This window comes from Lepidochelys olivacea, assembly GCF_965140295.1.
Source record: "Lepidochelys olivacea isolate rLepOli2 genome assembly, chromosome: 1".
NCBI classification, from domain to species: domain Eukaryota; kingdom Metazoa; phylum Chordata; order Testudines; family Cheloniidae; genus Lepidochelys; species Lepidochelys olivacea.
In genome coordinates, this window is record NC_140411.1 from 297,164,221 (window position 1) to 297,182,165 (window position 17,945).

At 42.8% G+C, this 17,945-nt stretch overlaps 1 protein-coding gene across 2 annotated transcripts in view; it reads right to left on the reverse strand.

Moving 5' to 3' along the window:
- The window catches only part of ANO6 (anoctamin 6), a 135,939-nt gene that overhangs the window by 52,229 nt on the left and 65,765 nt on the right, over positions 1-17,945 (reverse strand). For both annotated transcript variants that reach the window (XM_084621058.1, XM_084621059.1), the window contains exon 3: positions 2,001-2,129. In XM_084621058.1, the coding sequence (XP_084477184.1) occupies positions 2,001-2,129 (129 nt within the window). The remainder of the gene's footprint in view (positions 1-2,000; positions 2,130-17,945) is intronic.

Here is a 17,945-nt window from a genome sequence, read left to right on the forward strand (position 1 = left end):
TTTGTGCCCCTGCCCTAGTCAAGATTATTCTTTTTAACATCCTATTTCTCCTTGGTGCAGAAAAGAGCGACAAGGATGATTAAAGGCCTGGAAAAACTCTCATATAAAGATTTAAAAGATTGGGGTTGTTTACATTGGAAAGAAAAAGAATAAGATGGTCATTATATATGCATATAAAATAATAAATGATATCAAGAAGGCAGATCAGGAACTTCTGTTCTCCCTGTCTCATAACAGAAGAAGAAGGGAAAAATTTAAAAAGTGGGTAATTCAGAACTGATCAAAGGAAATACTTTTTCACACAATGTGTAATTTGACAGTAGGATTCAGTGCCATAGGAAGTCATTAAGGCCAAGAACTTGACAAGATGCCAGTAGGTATAATTGGGTATTTATACAGTTATGAAGAAAATCCAGAGTTGTCATCATTAATGATGACTAAAACTTTGGAAGGGCTATTAAACCTTGTGCTCCTGGGTTTAAGCCAGTCTCTAACTATTAGAGACCAAGATGAGACTTATATTTGGAGTACATTATTGAAAAACTGTTTACTGCAGGGTTCGTACACCTTTCTCTGAAGCAAGTAGCTCTGGCCACTGTCAGAGGCAGGATACTGGACTAGATGAACCTTGGATCTGATCCAGTCTGGCATTCCTGTTTCTATGTTCTTCCTCCCACCCACTCTTAACACCCATGTTTTCCCTATAACTCCCAGCAATGCCTTCTCTTTCCCATTCCTCTCCGTGGCCCCCACAACTGTTCTCCAAATTATCCCCTCCTCCATATCCCCCCAAATCCTGGTCCTTCAGAACTCCCCAGTTCTCTGCCAATCATTTACTACCCCTAGTGATCCTTAATATGTATCAAGTCAGTGATGACGCCCCAGAGCATTCCAGATGCTGATGCTTTCGTCACAGAAATCTAATCCTGTGAAGTGCACAAATGGACCTCCAGCTGCAAGCTTGGCCCCAAGCTCTGAGCCATCTGGGAGCTCAATCTTGGAGCTCACACTAATCCCAGAGTTTATGATAATCCCTCACATTCAAGGCCAGATCCTTGGCCCCACTTCTGGTTGCTTTCTGCTAAAGCTGTCCCTATGGGGGTGATGGGGATTTCCTTTGTGAAGGCATAGCCTTGAGCGGATTAATGGTGGGGCACGTCAGGCTAGCACCGAAGCTAGAGGAGCCAGCCTACAACAATAATGATTCCTTGATTGTTCTCTCAAGGGAAGTGGTCTGTGAATTAAAACTGCCCTATTCCTCACTGCCTAAAAACCAGTATTTATGAGTGAAAGTTGGAGTTCAGAAAACTTGCTGCTGCTGAGAACATGTGGGCTGAAAAATTATGAACCACAGGGAAAACACATGTAATTTTTGACCAAGCAACATATAAACATCTCTATTCCTACTCTTTCCAAATTCCCTGAAAGACAGATTGGTTACCCGAAACAAAAGTGAGAGAAGATAGAAATAGTGCTTAAAATACAAGTCTGGCTTCACCCTGAACTATGGAGTTGGGTGACATTTTTTGGCAAATAGTAAATTCACTGAAATATGCAGTTTTCAGGGGCACTGATACTACTTGCCAAACTGCATTTAGATAATAATTTCAGCCAAAAAAAAAAAAAAAAAAGAAAAAAATACTGAAAAAGTCAAAACATTTTGTAACATTTCATTTTGACCTTTCCTTTCAAAATGGTGTTTTGTTTTGAAATTTAGATAATTAAAAAAAAAAGGTGAAAACACCAAAAAAAATGGCCCAAAACAAAATGAAAAACTGAAATAAAATTTAGTTTTGGGTCAAACATTTCGTTTGCAAAAAAAAAAAATCAATTTTTTTGGTTTTGTTTTGTTTTTTTGTTTAGTTTCGGATCAACCTGAAACAATTCCCCTCCTCTCTCCCCCAGCTTTCAGTTTGGCCTGAACTGAAAAAAATCAATTATTTTTTCCATGCTAATTATGACCAATGCCTTCATGAAACAGAAACTGAGAAACACCTTACCATTTGCTTTTTATTCACACTCTTCTTGCGATTCTCATTTTTGTTCTCATCTTCATACACCAAAACAAAGTCAATTCTTCGTTGGCCATCGTTAAAGAACAAGGAGTCAGGTTTTTGATCAAACTCTGCCTGTAAGGAGTGCAGAACATTTTAAATATGAAGATCTATACAAGCCAGTTCTTTTTGTTAGTTGACTATGTACAGAAGTTGAGGAGCAGAAACAAGTTACAGTAGCAACAAAACTCAGGATCATACTGTTCCCTTTTGTAAAGATACAAGTCTCTGTAAGACATAAGGACAGCAGAACTTCTACCTAATTTTCTCCTTCAAAAATTGCAGATTAACTCTTGCAAATATGGCAATGGAAGGAGCTTAGGTGACAGTATGATTACCAAGTTTCAGAGTAACAGCCGTGTTAGTCTGTATTCGCAAAAAGAAAAGGAGTACTTGTGGCACCTTAGAGACTAACCAATTTATTTGAGCATAAGCTTTCATGAGCTACAGCTCACTTCACCGGATGCATACTGTGATTACCAAATAAGGCATCCGTCAAGTAATTTACATACCATTGTGATATACTGTTACAGATCCTTGCTATAAAACATTTTGGTTCCTGCAGGGACTCTCACAGTAACTGACTTCCCATCTTTCCCAGAGACTTTTCCAGAAGTCTGAGCTTCTCAACAACTGAAAAATCCTTTCATGGCTCCATATACACTAATATCCATAAGAACCAGTGCCACGTGCACAACCCTGAACCAGAGGAGGACACGGCCATAGTGCAAATGCATTCACAAAATGTAACGCATCCCATGTGGATATACTTCTTATTTTTATTAGCAAAATCTCAGCAGGCACAGAACACTGTTAAACGCCACACATCCATCACTTTATAATATATGCCAAAATAAAAAAGATTAATATATCCATAAACCATCACCCAGTCCCTAGAGGAACATAGGATAGATTGTCATATCCACTAATAACATCTTAATGTGTTAATTCATGTGTATGACATTTTAGGCACAATTGATGATGGGTCTGATGGAGAAATTTGAATGCTGGAGTTACGTTTTTGCAGTTAGCTTGTGGGAATACTTGTGGGCATCACCATGTGTAATAATGCTTAAGGTTAAGATTTTGTCACGATTATTTTTAGTAAAAGTCACAGGCATGTCGTGGGCAATAAACAAAAATTCATGGAAGCCAGTGACCTGCCTGTAACTTTTACTAAAAACAACAGGGGAGGGAGGGGCTGAACGCTGGGGCTGGGACTGAAGCCCGAGCCCCGGAGAGGGGGACTGAGAGCTGTGGGGCTCCCGCCGCTGCGTGCAGCAGAAGCTGAAGAGGTCTCTTACAGTCACGGAATCCGTGATCTCCATGATGAAATCGTATCCTTAATAATGCTCATCCTCACATCCATTTTGTTAACAACTAAACCTTAATGTCATTAGAATTCCTACCCAGTTTGAAGAAGTGGGTGTCTGTGTGACTTCGGTTAAACTGGAAGGTGTTCGTGATACTGAGCCAGATCCTCAGCTGCTGTAAACTGATATAGCTCCACTGAAGTCAATGGAACTATGTTAACTTATTCCAGTTTGGGATCTGGCCCAAAGTTGTATGAGAGAAGATATGTATTCCTAAAAGCTTGCAAAACTGCTGAAAACAAGGACTTCTTTCCCTGCCTTTCCTATTTTGACCCTGATATGAAAGTAACGGCTTGTATGAGGCAAGGTAAGGTTATATTCTTTCTCTTTAAGCAAAATAAATCTCTAAACAACAAACAGGGGTACAAAGGTATGGCTTTACTCACTGTTGTTTGAATGGTAATGTTACCTATTATTACTAACGTGTTTAGATACAACTGTTATAAATTACTCCAGACTTCAAAGGTTTGGGATAATTAACGTTTAAAACTTCTTGACATCCAGCATCTTTAGATTATTGCCGTGACACAGAGTATCTATTTGAATCAAATCAATCAGCAGTTGTCATTTCTTAGAATTATAGGAGTTAGAGCTGAAGCAGACCTATTAGATCATCCCACTTGGCCATTCAAGGATTGTCTGCAACAGCTGTAGTTTTAAATATAAAATGCAGCACTGCTAGTGTTATCTCCAGACTATTTTAAATGTCTCGTAATTGGGCTTAGCTGCATGACGACTACATCCTAGCATGGAGTTAAAATATCAAATTACTGTAAAATAGTTATGTTTTGTTTTTTAATTAGCACCCTCTTTTCTACTGAAGCAGAACCTGATCATACTTTTGCAGCTTATTACGTTTCTTGGAACTAAAACAAAAAGTGGAGCGATGTTAGACACTGGATTTGTATTTTTATCATACTGATTCTACCTTGACAACTACACTATCATTTGCATTTTAAAAAACGAAACAATATGAATTTGGGAAAGACTAAAATGACTAAAATCAAGTCAGCAACCAGGTGTTCTAAATATAACAATCATACTAAAAAGAATTTACAACATCCCTGTTACTTATGGGACAAAGACAAATACTAAATGGGCCAACCTCTATGCTCATATTTACAGTGGACTCATGTATCTAAGTCTATAATAGAAAGGGGAAGATAGAAGTGACCCGTATATTTAGGTAGCCAAACGCTGTCCATTATAAAAAGATTCTTGCCATTTTTTTAAAGAGAAGTTCTAACACCTCTGTCGTTTGCAGAAGGCCTTACGAAAGCCCTCAGGTTAGAGAAGAGCCTTTTCTTTGTCCCATGAAATTCTGTTCAGGTTTTACTGAGATTTAAACTGTTGAAAATCACTATTTCCCTCTTCTCACTTGTGTTCCCCAGGAAAATTCTGGCAGTAGATCTGGGCGTTCACCCCCACCGAAGCAGCAGCAGACACTACACTGAAAATGCTATTGAGGTGAGCTGCTGTAGCCGCTGTTGCAGTGGGAGTGGGGGAAAAGGGAAGAAAGCCAGGTCAGACTTCTGCCAATCATTCCCCTCTTTCTCCCCCTTGGACCCAACACATGGCCCAGCAGACTATGCCCTCCCCTAGGCAAAAAGCTTTTTCAAACTGCTGGCTGGCTTGGTCCTGTAGCTCAAGTGGTCCATGTTGCAATGCTGAATGGACAGCATTCAGACTCTTACGATGATGAATAATGGGGGGGATTGTTACAGTTGCACATAACAGAATTTTTGTTTGTTTTAATAGGAAATTACATTAAAAATCCAATGTTAAAATAAAGTCATTTAGACTGCGAAATTAAGCTCTCAAAAGTTAGGAAATGCCGGATTTAAGGTTGCCCATGCCACCTTAATTTGGCCCCCTTATGCACATGCATTATGATGCAGACTTTAATTACATGATCACTAGGATCAGTTTTCCAGCAATGAAAACAGAGTAATTTCAGATTTTCAAAGCTGTATATTTTGGAAATTTCAGATAGGAATGATAGTGACACAAAAAATACATGTATCTACAAACATGAGCAATATGTAATCCTTTACAGCTGGGGGAAGGGGACAGGAGACAGCTGTACAGAAGAGGTGGGGGACAGATGCTGGACACTGAGAGCTAGGCCAGGCCAGCTATGTGCTGGGGTGAGCCAGATGTGCAGGTGAGAGGGACAGACCTTGGGCACTGACAGCCTACAGCCAGCTGTGTGGTGGGAAGAGCCAGCTGTGTGCAGGGGAGGGAAGCAGGGGAGAGGCACTGTAGACACTGCCGAGTAGGTGCAAGCGCTGTCCGCTCTGCAGCATGGCGAGGGAGCCCAGCACCCAGTACCGGATTTACCATGGTACCATGGAGCCGGGCCCACGCTCCAAAGGGGCCGCGGCCAGCCCACTTTCTCCTTTGGGGAGAAGAAATTTGGGGGCAGAAGCTTAGTGCTGCTAGTTCCTGGGGCTCCTGCTGCAGCAGGGCAGGCTCCACCGGCAGCCAAGCTCCTCCCCTGCCTCTTCCCGCAGTGTGCTGTGTTCCCGCCCCTCCCCCTTGCCCTGCCGCCGAACAGCTGTTTGCCAGCGCGAGGGAGGGGGAAGAGTGGAGCTGCAGCACGCTTGCCACTCAGGAGAGGAGGTGGAGAAGAGGTGGTGGTGGTGGCGGTGGCGGCGGCACCTTGGGGAAGGGGGTGGAATCAGGGCATACCCCCTCCAGTCCCCTGCCGTGATCTGCTCAGGGCAGGAGCCTGGGAGCACCCCCACCCCTCTGCCCTGACTGCTGCACTCCCCCTCCGCACACACACCGCCAGCCCCCAGTCCTGACTCCTGCACCCCCTCCCACATTCCAACCTGCACCCCTCGCACCAAACGGGAGCTGCCCAGGTAAGCACTCCACACCCCAACCTCCTGCCCCAACCCTGAGCCCCCTCCTTCACCCAAGCTCCTGGCCAGACCTCCCCCAGCCTGCTCCTGCACCATAACTCCCTCCTAGACTCTGCACCCCCAGCCCTGTGCTCAGTGCACCCTCAGCTCAGTGCAGGGAGAGATGAAGAGAATGGGCTAGAACCAGGGAGAAGGTAGGTACCTGCTCTATGTCGGCAGAGGTGGGGGAGAGCCTGTTTACCCCCTCCCTAGCCCTGCTGCGCTTGCAGTTTACCCCCAGCCCCTCCCTTGCTCCAGGGACCAACCCTAGCTCCCATCCTGCTGTGCTTTTGCCCCTGGCCCCTGCCCACATAGGGCCTTGCTCCAGTCAGCAGGGACTAATCCTCCCCCCATGCCTCACTGTGCTCATCTTGCCCCTGGCCCCGCCTCGCTCCAGCTGGGGATCAATCCTTCCCCCCCCCGCTCCCCCTCCATGCCGCACTGTCAGGGTGGATAAAAATCAATGACTTTTTTTAAAAAAAATAAAAAATAGGCTTTTTCCCTCAAAAATCTGATTTAAATAAAAAAAAATCCCGATCTAAAGATAGTCTTAATTAAGATACATTATATCTCATTATGGAATAGGGATTATAAATTCTAATTCTATAGTCTGAGACAATATATTCATGTAATGTTTAAGAAAAGCTTTGTAAATGAGTTCTAATAGTTCATGGATTAGGGACCCAATCTTAGCGGGTTCCACAGGCTTCTGTATAGATTATTTAGGTTAATCTTTCTATCTACCCAATGGGACTCAGTGCTCAGTCTAGAACAGGGGTCGGCAACTTTTCAGAAGTGGTGAGCCGAGTCTTCATTTATTCACTCTAATTGAAGGTTTCGCATGCCAGTAATACATTTCAATGTTTTTAGAAGGTCTCTTTCTATAAGTCTATAATATAGAACTAAAGGATTGTATGTAAAGATAATAAGGTTTTTAAAATGTTTAAGAAGCTTCATTTAAAATTAAATTAAAATGCAGATCTTATCAGTTTAGTGTGATCCTTGCCCTTGCTTTTCCTTGCTGAGTTTTCCAATGTCTGGCACGTATTTGGATACTTTAAGCTGCACACAGACTTCTGAGTGATCAGCTGTTAACCGGCTTGGAGAGGGACAGAGGACAGATTTAATGTGTGAAAATACCTGCTCACACAGGTATGTGGATCCAAATGCTGAAAGCATTGCAAACACAATTTTCTTCAAACAGTAAAATTTCTTCGAACAGGGACATCCAGCAGGTCAGAATAGAAGCCATGATCTCTCTCGGCAGCTTCAAGTGCACTTCGCAGATCTCCAAACTTTGATGCCCACAATTCTGAACTTTTTAACTGAATGAGCTGCATTTCAAAATCTTCAACACCCATCTACTGAAATACAGACAATTCCAAGTTGCTTTCGTTGAACTTTTCAGGTTTAATTAGAAAAGAAAGCATTGGGCCAAATCACTGGAAATCTTGAAATCGGTCAGAAAATTCTGATCCCAGTTCTTGCATGTACATTCTAATCCAAATATCAAATGCAGTGCGCTGTTCCACGTGCCATGATAGTGATGTAAGCAGCAAATCAGGACTTAAAAATATCCCAGTACAGTGGCACTGGAACAGTTTTTAAGGTGAGGGTGCTGAGCTGTGTCCCCCTTGCCCCTGTCTGCACCCGTCACTGCCCCAGGCTGGGGCCAGTGGGCCACAGCTGGGGACAGCTGCAGAGCCCCAGGCCGGCAGCGGAGCCCCCGGGACCAGTGACCAGGACCTGGGCAGTGTGAGTGCCACTGAAAATCAGCTCATGTGCCGCTTTTGGCACGCGTGCCATAGGTTGCCTACCCCTGGTCTAGAAGATGGTCTCAAACGGTGGATTTGTATCTCCAGAGGTAACATGCTTGTTAACAGCAAAAATGTTTTTAAATAAATAAATAAATAAATATATAGAGAGGTTAGAAATAACAGACCTCAACTCTATTGTCCCTCTGCAAATTTGTGTACACAGAGTCAATCCCTTACCTCTCTCTAAAAGTGAAAAGTTTCAAAAAGTTCAATGGATAGAAGACTGTTGGGAGCGGAATAGATCTGGACAAGGAGAAGAAGTCTGGAGATAAATGTGAGAAGCGAGGAACATATGCTTTTTTGTTAAAATATTATGTTTGCTGTTGAAGAAAAAAAATGCAGAATACTAAACATTGTTCTTTCAGTTAAATAAAACAATTTAAATGTCTGTCTGGTGATGTTCTCCTCCTAATACAGCCTGGCAAGAAAATCCTCCAAATATTATTGATTAACCTGTTGAACTGGAGATAGTTCACCTCCCAATGACTTCATAAATATCCGCTTCAATTATCTTTGGTAAATGAAATAACCAAACAATCATTCATTTTCTGATATAGCTGTAAAACTCATCTGAAAATTTTTCAAAATAAATCACTCTGTTTAAAAATGTATAGTGTGTACCTTGTAAAAATGAAACCTACATCTATTTCTGAGTTGTGAAGAATATGTACTAAGGTTATAACAACCAACAAGAATGCACTTTTATGTAGAAATCCATGATTAAATTGAGTCTTCCTGACTAGTGATTTAAAACATGATTTAAATCAAATCCACCCTGCCCGCTGTGCTCTTGCCCCTGGCCCCTTCATTCCCCAGCGGGACCCACAAATATGTTTGGCACCAGGCCCACAAAAAGTTAATCCGGCCATTTTGGACCCCACCACCAAGTGCCCTGCCTGCCCAAGAGAAACTCCACAGAGGTTTTGCTAAGCCCAGGCCTGTGTAAGGAGGGGAGAAGTTGGCCACGAGTCTCAACAGCAGCCAGCCTCCAGCTTCTGGCCTGTACCCTGGGGATGAGTCAGGTGTCTCCGGCCAGAAAAATCGGGGGAGGGAGGAGGGCGACATGAGCCTGGATACCCTTTCCCCCCTCTGATCGGCGATTCCAGGATTGAAGAGTCATTTTGGAAAAAATAATGGCAACAGCAGCAATTTCCAGAAAACACCGGCCCTAACGATCACATACTTCTTTTTCCACAAGACCCATACCTCATTCAGTACGCAGGATAGACATATAAAGGGGCCAAATGAAGGCTGCATGGGCACCCTTAAATCTGTTATTTCCTAACTTTTGAGTGCTTGACTTTGCAACCTAATTTTCTTTTAATAATGTGGAGGTTTTTTTGAACGTAACAGTATACAGACTATCATAATGGGGAGGGGCAAGAACGCTACAAGCCTGCAGAGGCTGGCCATTCCCCAGTGTCCTACATTTCAATAGCATGCATATATATATCACCTTTTATGTAGCTGAAAGATTAAGCAATTTCATTGCAACTTTGTGAGTCCAGGTCCACAAAGGGTTCACAGTTGTGAAAATATAACTGAAAGCCCATTTTTCAAATTTAATCCCACTGGGAAGCCTTTGTTTAATTTATGTTTTTAGCTACTGTAAATAGTGTCCAGTTTTCTCCACATTACACACTTTATAAAGCGTTAAACTAAAACAACAGATTAAACATGGGTATTTATCATTTTGTTATAAGATCAAAATTATGAAATACAAAGATCTATATTAATGTAATATTAAGTGCTGCAAAGTTAAAAAAATCGGGAAATGCAAACACTCAGGTTCCAATAGTCACACTAACTCAATTGTGTTGTACATCCCACATATTTTATTGGATAGCTTTTGTAACATACAGTAACAGATTAAGCAACACATTTAATTGAAAAAAGGAGGAAAATAGAAAATAGCATATCTGTGTAATGCAGCTAAATTAACAATTCTGTTGAAATCTTATTTTTTGTTGTTATTTCATCTATTCAGCCATAATGTTATATTATTATACTCTCTTACTTTTCATTTTCAGGTTTAAAACCGTTAAGATGACACTTAAAAATACTGTTATCAGGGATTAAATTCAGACAAAGCTCTGGTAAATATTTTCAACCCTCCACCCCCGAGTTTTTATACCATGTGAGTGGACGAGTGTGGGGGACTCCAGGAAATACTCTATAAGAATTTAAGCCCTGGCTATTATTAAATGAGTGGAACTGGGCTGCAAATTCAATGAGTTCGGCCTAAACATCAATAGCTTAATATAGCTCAAAGATTATAGACAGGCCCTTTGTATCTGACAGCCCTTTGGGAAGAAATAATCATGGGTCCAATTTTCAGAGCCTCAGCATAATCAGCTAATACATTTTAAGTAGTGATGCAGATATCACTCTTCCAGTCTGACATTACAATAATGCCCTAATACATAGCAGACTGATACTGATCAATACCGTTAAACAGTATGAAACAATACCTTTACCTGGTGAATAATTACATTTAGCACATATTACTTCATGTTTTGAAGACTCAAAGCACTATACAGTTCACTCCAATCAATCAATCAATCACCGCAACACTCTTGTGAGATAGGTACCAGTTATCCTCATTTTATATATAAGGAATCCAAATGAGAGGTGACGGGCTAGACTGTGGGTAAATGTTTCAAATGCACCTAAGTAATTTAGGAACCTACATTCCATTTTCAAAAGTGATTTAGACACTTAACTCACTGAGGTGCTTTCGGAAATTGTACCCTGTAATAACAATTGCCCTGAATAAAGAGTGGTGTGTAGGAGCCCTAGGAGCCAGACAAAGCAACAAATTGTGACTCAGAGTCAGTGTCCTCTGCCCTTCTCTGGCTCTGTATTTAGTAAATTACTGCCCCTGTGAGCCTAACTAGCTACTATGGCAAGTGAATTATGGGGCACTTAGGCAGGGCTGCGCCCTCTCCCCATTTCTCTCCACTTCCTTCCCATCTACTTGCTAAGTGAGTGAGTATCAGGCGAGCAGCCCTTGCTCTTTCACTGTCAGGACAAAGCTGCAATCTGAACAGGGAAATAAAGGGGGAGTTTATCCTGAACAACCAAGCAAGGTCTGGGATAACTTGGCTGGCAGTGATGGTCCAAGGCCGTGTGGCGAATGAGTGAGAACCTGTAGGGGAACTGAGGACATCCTGACTCTCGGTCCTGTGCTCTAGATCACCGTGCCTCTCTGGTGCAGAATGCTATTTGAATGTTTTGTCATACAAGTGTCATACATATGTGAAATCTAGCTGCACGAGATTTCTCCAGCAGAAGATGAAAGGATAACATTCTAGCAGTGAGCATTCTTCAGCAGTAGCTTACACCTGTACTCCAATTTCATGGAAACAATGCCACATGGCATTAGCCAGAGTGAAATGTGTCTACATTTACACCGGTTTCTCAGGACACTCAAATGGTCCGTGGGTGGAGGCATGGAAGGTCAGTAAAAAGATGAGAATGAAGAAAAATGAGTGAACTAGTAAAAGCCAAGAATGTTGTTTATTTATCTTTTACTACACCATGAACAAGCACAATATTTTAAGAGAAGCTGATCTAAGTGACAAGACCCTCTGCAGGAATGACTTGTCCAGCTGGCATTTTTATGGCAGAAAACCCAAGCTCACACTATCTTTGAAATTACAGAGGACAACTTTCACAAGATTAATTGCTCTTCAGTAATTTACCATTGTAGTAAAAATGTGCCTGCCTTGGACATCAGGTTATATATACACTGGGCCTTATCTGCTGCTGATGTAAATCCCTATTAGGGTGACCAGATGTCCCAATATTAGGGGCTTTGTCTTATATAGGCAACTATGCTCCCCACACCCCTGCAAAAAAAGTATCCTGATTTTTCACACTGCCTATCTGGTCACCCTAATCCCTATAGCACTAGTGAAGTCAATAGGACTGTGTCATTTTACACCACCTGAGAGTCTGACCCATTGTTTTGCTTTATCTTTATATTATTTTTCCCTTACACATAGAATAACGTAACCATAACACCAAACCACAGAAGCTCCTTTGCACTAGTGTAGGCTGCTTTTTCATTGATATTCAAGTGCCAAGTTCACGATCCATATTACGACTCAGACAGTTCTATTAAAAATCAAAAGAACTATAATGCTTTGCTGAATTTCCTTTTGTTGCCAGATGCCATCAGCCTGACATGGAATTAAGTTCTGGTTCCCAGGTGTCAGAAGTTAGTCTGGAAACAAGTTACCCTTCTGTCATGCCCTGAGCTTAACTACTTAACTTGGGCAGCAGGAGAGAGACTCTGTCTGAAAGGAACTCAAAAAGACTGAAACAAAATAATGTCCATATGGCTTGGGACCTCTTCAGGCCAGAGATTTTCTTCATTGTGTGAATTAGACAGAGCCAAACACATTGTTGGCACTTGAAATAATAATCACTTAGGTCCCTAGTTCTGCCACTCTTGCATGGAGTAGTACTTTACTCTGGAATATTCCCAAAGGCTCCATTGTCCCTTGGCCTAAAAGTCGCAAAGCACACGAGAGGGGGCAGAACAGCAGGAGGGAAAGCAGCATTTTAGAAAGGCTGAAGGGATGCAGACTAAGAGTTGGGTAGACTGGACAGCAGCAAGTTGCTGTAAGGCTGGTCTACATGACGTGGCAACGTGCACTACAGGGATGTGATTTCTAAAGTACTCCAACATGTGCTCACTGACTGGCCTGTGTAAACCCTACTGGCTCACATTAAAAGGTCCCTGGCATGCATTAACATAGTGATGGGGAAAGGGCAGATTTTGGGAAAGATGTTGTAAGACTACAGAACTTACACTGCTAAAGTAGTACGAATCTTTCACAAGTCTGTGCTTGAACAAGTGACCTGTTGGGTGTTCAACCAGAGGCCTGTGCATGACAAAGCATTCACCATTTACTGGGAATGTTTTCTGAGATATGTTTTGTATCCCCCATGACAAGATGAATGCTGCAAGGGCTGTAAGTGGTGGTGCAGGTGTAACTTTGGTGTGGTGTTCTGTCCCATCTAGTGGCAGCGAGACCACTTAGAGCGAGTTAAATGAGTCTGCGCTACAGCCTTAGCCAAGAGCCAGTTGGCTTCTAGCTCATGCGGTAGAGGCTCATGCCCTAAGCTCCTGAGGCCCCAGGTTTGATCCTGCCAACGACTGGCGTCTGTTGGTGTTACACAGGAACAAGACAAAAGGGCAGGTGTTGGACCCAATGAGAATAGTGGTTTTATCCAGCAAGCAGAAAGGGCAACAAGAAAATCCAATGTTGCAGATGATGGAGTGAGCAGATGTCTTCATCCTGGAGGTAATGCCCCAGTTATAGCCTGGTACTGACTACAGTCCCAGTAAGCTTCTGTTGCCCAAGAACAACTGTTGGGCCAGAGCTTCAAAAAAGTAAATACAGCTTGTGGTGTAAGCAGGCAAACTGATGCCACAAAATAAAAATGCACAGACCAATAGAACAGACAAAAAGATAGTTAAATGCCCGGCAACAGTTCAGGGAACAGAAAGACTCTTGTGCTTTCCACTTCTTCATATTCCAAACAAAGCTAGGAGCTGCCCTCACCCATCAGAGCACTTTGTCCCTTTATGATGTCTCGCGTGCTTCGCTTTAATCCACAGTCACTCAGTGTCCTGGGCCCTTTAACAAAGGAAGCTGCGAGCCAGGACATTAGTGGGGCGTGGCCCTTTAAGGCAAAGAAGCTCTAAGAGTTGTAGTTCCCCCAGGTGGAGAAAATGAGCAGGAAAGCTCATGTGACGATATCAGGTGATAGACAGCTGACCGACAGTATAAAAGGCAATGAAGACTTTAAGAAGTAGAAAGCTATAGAAACAGTTTTGCAGCTCTCTAGGGAGAGATCAGACGAAGAGGGTGGCTCTCCACTAAGGAACTTGACCTCTGTGGTCTCCCTTACAGCCTCTTCTGGGCCATTATTGGAAGTGGCCCTAGGACACAGACAAGATAGTTGTGAGGAGAGGGTAGACAGCCCAAGGTGTCAGAGCTCCAGGGTTAAAGGGGCTAAAGGGAGGGTGTTGGGTTCTGCCTGTGATACCACTTGCCATAGTGGTGTGGAAACACCCTGTGTCAAAAGCGTAAAACTTGAAAAAGGGAAAAGAATTGTTCAAGTCCAGGAGGGCTGAAAAGACTCTTAAGCTGGAGAACGGTCAAGCAACTTAGTCAGAAAGCTCAGGAGGGCTGGCTAAGGACTGCTAGTTCCCTTTTGTGCTCAGAAGAGTGTTTTGTTTAGTTGGACTCTTATTTCATCCCTGGAAAGGGTAGACTTCTAGTGAGAGAATCAAAAATGCCAGCAGTGGCCTACCAGCCTGCAGCAGACTGTCAGGGATTTGTGACCAATGCTGGAGAGGTAAGCTACTTGCTTACATCTAGTAGCCTTCAGGTAGACCCAGCATAGCTTTCTGCTACATGTCAGGGGCTCAGACCAAGTGCAGAGAAACTCTGGGCTTCGGTGACAAGTGGGCAGAGCAGTGACTGAATACCATAGCCTGCAATGACAGAAGCTTTCTGAAAAGCCTGAAGACTGAGTATGCAGCTGGAGCCAGTGCACCAAGACAGTATGGGCAACCTGAAAGGTAGCTGCATTTCCAAGATTGTATCCTCTCCTATTCTTGGCTTTATACAGTTCAAGAATGCCAAGTTATGAGCACTCTACTTCCTCACTGCGCTCTCCAGAAGCCCTTGTGACATTGCACCCGATAACGCTTTATAGAAATATGCTTATGAATGTAAATATGACATAACTAGAATATGTTTTATGCTACAGATGCCATGTAACATATCTCTGCAAAGGTTATGATCTACTGAATATATTCATCCTATTTGTATGCATGTATCGTTTTTGTATTCGAAGTTATGAATATTGTCTGTGTACTTGTTTGATTTTAAGTAGCATCAGGGAAGCATTTGGTCAGCTTCCTGAGAAAAGACCATTCTCAGTAATTGCCCAATCAAGAAACACTTTAATCTGACAATAGACTTTGAAGGACGCCAATCCACACCTGAGCTTTCCTGAAAACATTCCTATAGAGAACTAAAGGAGTACTTGTGACACCTTAGAGACTAACAAACTTATTTGAGCATAAGCTTTCACGAGCTACAGCTCACTTCATTGGATGCATCCGATGAAGTGAGCTGTAGCTCATGAAAGCTTATGCTCAAATAAATTGGTTAGTCTCTAAGATGCCACAAGTACTCCTTTTCTTTTTGCGGATACAGACTAACACAGCTGCTACTCTGAAACCTGTAGAGAACTAAGCGATGACTTGCCAGGGGCCTCCAAAACTCCATCCTGTAGAGGTTTCAGAGTAACAGCCGTGTTAGTTTGTATTCGCAAAAAGAAAAGGAGTACTTGTGGCACCTTAGAGACTAACCAATTTATTTGAGCATGAGCTTTCGTGAGCTACAGCTCACTTCATAGAGGGGATTCTACACAGGGGGAGGGAGGGGTTTCCACCTACAAAAGAGAAACTATATAAAGCTCTGGGAGACCCCTCCATCTGGTCTTCAGCTGGCTCAAATCACTTTTTACTTATTAATTAACCCAGAGTATGTATTAATACCTGGAGGGGGGCAAACAGCTGTGCATACCTCTCTATCAGTGTTATAGAGGGCAAACAGTTTATGAGTTTACCCTGTGTAAGCTTTACACAGGGTAAAAAGGAATTATTTGGGGTTTAGACCCCATTGGGAGCTGGGTATCTGAGTGTTGGAGACAAGAACACTTCTTAAGCTGTTTTCAGTTAAGCCTGCAGCTTTTGGGGGACGTGGTTCAGACCTGGGTCTGTGTTTGTAGCAGGCTAACATGTCTGGCACAACCAGACAGGGCACTGAAGTCCCAAGCTGCCAGGGAAAACGGGCTCAGAGGTAGTCTTAGCACATCAAGTCAGTTCCCAAGGGGGTATCTGTGATCCATCCCGTCAGCCCTCTCTGGAAATCTCCATGTCTCTCTCTCTCCCCCCCCCCATATATAAAATTAAAATATGGAACACACGGGGATTTTGTGAAGCTTCATTGTTTGCCAAGTGCTTTGTGATCATCTGATGAAATGTGCTAAAGAAATGTAAAATTATTTAGTATCACAGACTTAAAATAAGATATTGTGTTCTTATTTTCATATTGACCAATGCACACTGCAACTTGGCTGACATTAAGACCCAAAGTCCTTTATTTCTGGAATCTGCAAATTCATTTGTGTACCAGAGGAAAATGGGGCGTGTCACAAAGCAATAAAACTGTTACGCCGTTAACTGTTTTTCTTCTGACTCCTGCTGTGTAATAAAATGTAATGAAGTGCTAAAACAAAGGTATGTTTTTAGTTCTGTTTTTAGCAATGAGATTAGCAAGCATCAGTTAAAAGGAAAACTTTCCTATATGGTTTCAGTACCCCAACATGTAAAAGGAGACAGCTGCTTCCTTTCTATTTACTGAATGAAGCTCAGTACTAAAACTAAAGCTTTTGCACCAGTTAGAACAGAGAACTATACTGGGAGTCATTAGTACCCCCTTGACTTAAGAAAACTGATGGTAACTGCTGACATGTGATGAAGTCATTTGACTGTGCTGTGCTAACTTAGGTTAGATATCCAGCTGACTTCCTGTTATATTTTTCATTTAACTTTTGCAGCTGACACAAGAAATTTGTTAAGCTTTATGAAGAAGAGGCTAGAAGTCTTTACCTTTACATATGGCTGAAGCCAGCGCTCCCTTGAACGACCGGTTTTCAGCCCCCATATAAGGGAAGGGGTGGGGAAATTCATACTTTCAGGATCTTTGGGTGCCCTCTAAGGCTACATCTGCACTCCACTCCACTAATGGCAGCGTGTAGGGTATGTGTAGCAAGATGTGGAAAGCAGGATGCATCCACACTGTGGCGTGTAGCTACACACGTTGGTTAAAGACTCTGGCGGGGGGGCAGGCAGCTGGAGCCTTTCCCCCCTACCAGAATCTTTCCCTACGATGGAGAAAGACTCCAGCAGCAGGACACTACACTGCTAAAAGCAGCAGTGTAGACGGGGAAGCACTGTTTGGGCAGGGAGAGAGCTGTACAGGGTATGTACTCGGGTACATATGTACACCCTTCAGGCATGTCTTTACTTGCCTAAGCCATGCCTCACAGTTTACACTGCTATTTATACTGGTCTAGGAGAGCTACCCACGTATATACTCTACACGCTGCCGAAAGCGGCACGTAGTGTAGACGTACCCTCAGGCTGAAAGGTATGATCTGAATGGATACGCTAATACACTAGTTAGAGTTTTGGGGATGATTCCTCCCATGAAATTGTTGAACTTAACTCTCTTACAGATTGCAACCTTGACAAATTGGAGAATTGGTCTGAATTCAAAGAGATGAAATTCAATAAAGCCAGTGCAAAGTACTTTGCTTAGTAAGGAAATTTCAGACACACAGCTACAAAATGGAGAATAACTGGGTAGGTAGTAGTAGTGCAGAAAAGGTTCTAGGGGATAGAGTGGATCACAAATTGCATATGAGTTGACAGTGTGATGCAGCTGTGAAAAAGGCGAATACCATTCTGGGGTGTATTAACAGGAGTGTCATATGTAAAACATGGGAGATGATAATCTCATTCTACTTGGCTTTGGTGAGGCCTGAGCTGGAGTAGTGTTCAATTCTGGGTACCCAGAGGCACGTGCAAAGGAGGGGCAAGCAATCAGAGCAGGCACAGAACTCCTCCAGGGCCAAAGGAGAAGTGGGGAGAGCCAGCTCCACTGGCCCGGGGCCATGGCAGGAAGATCCAACTCCTCC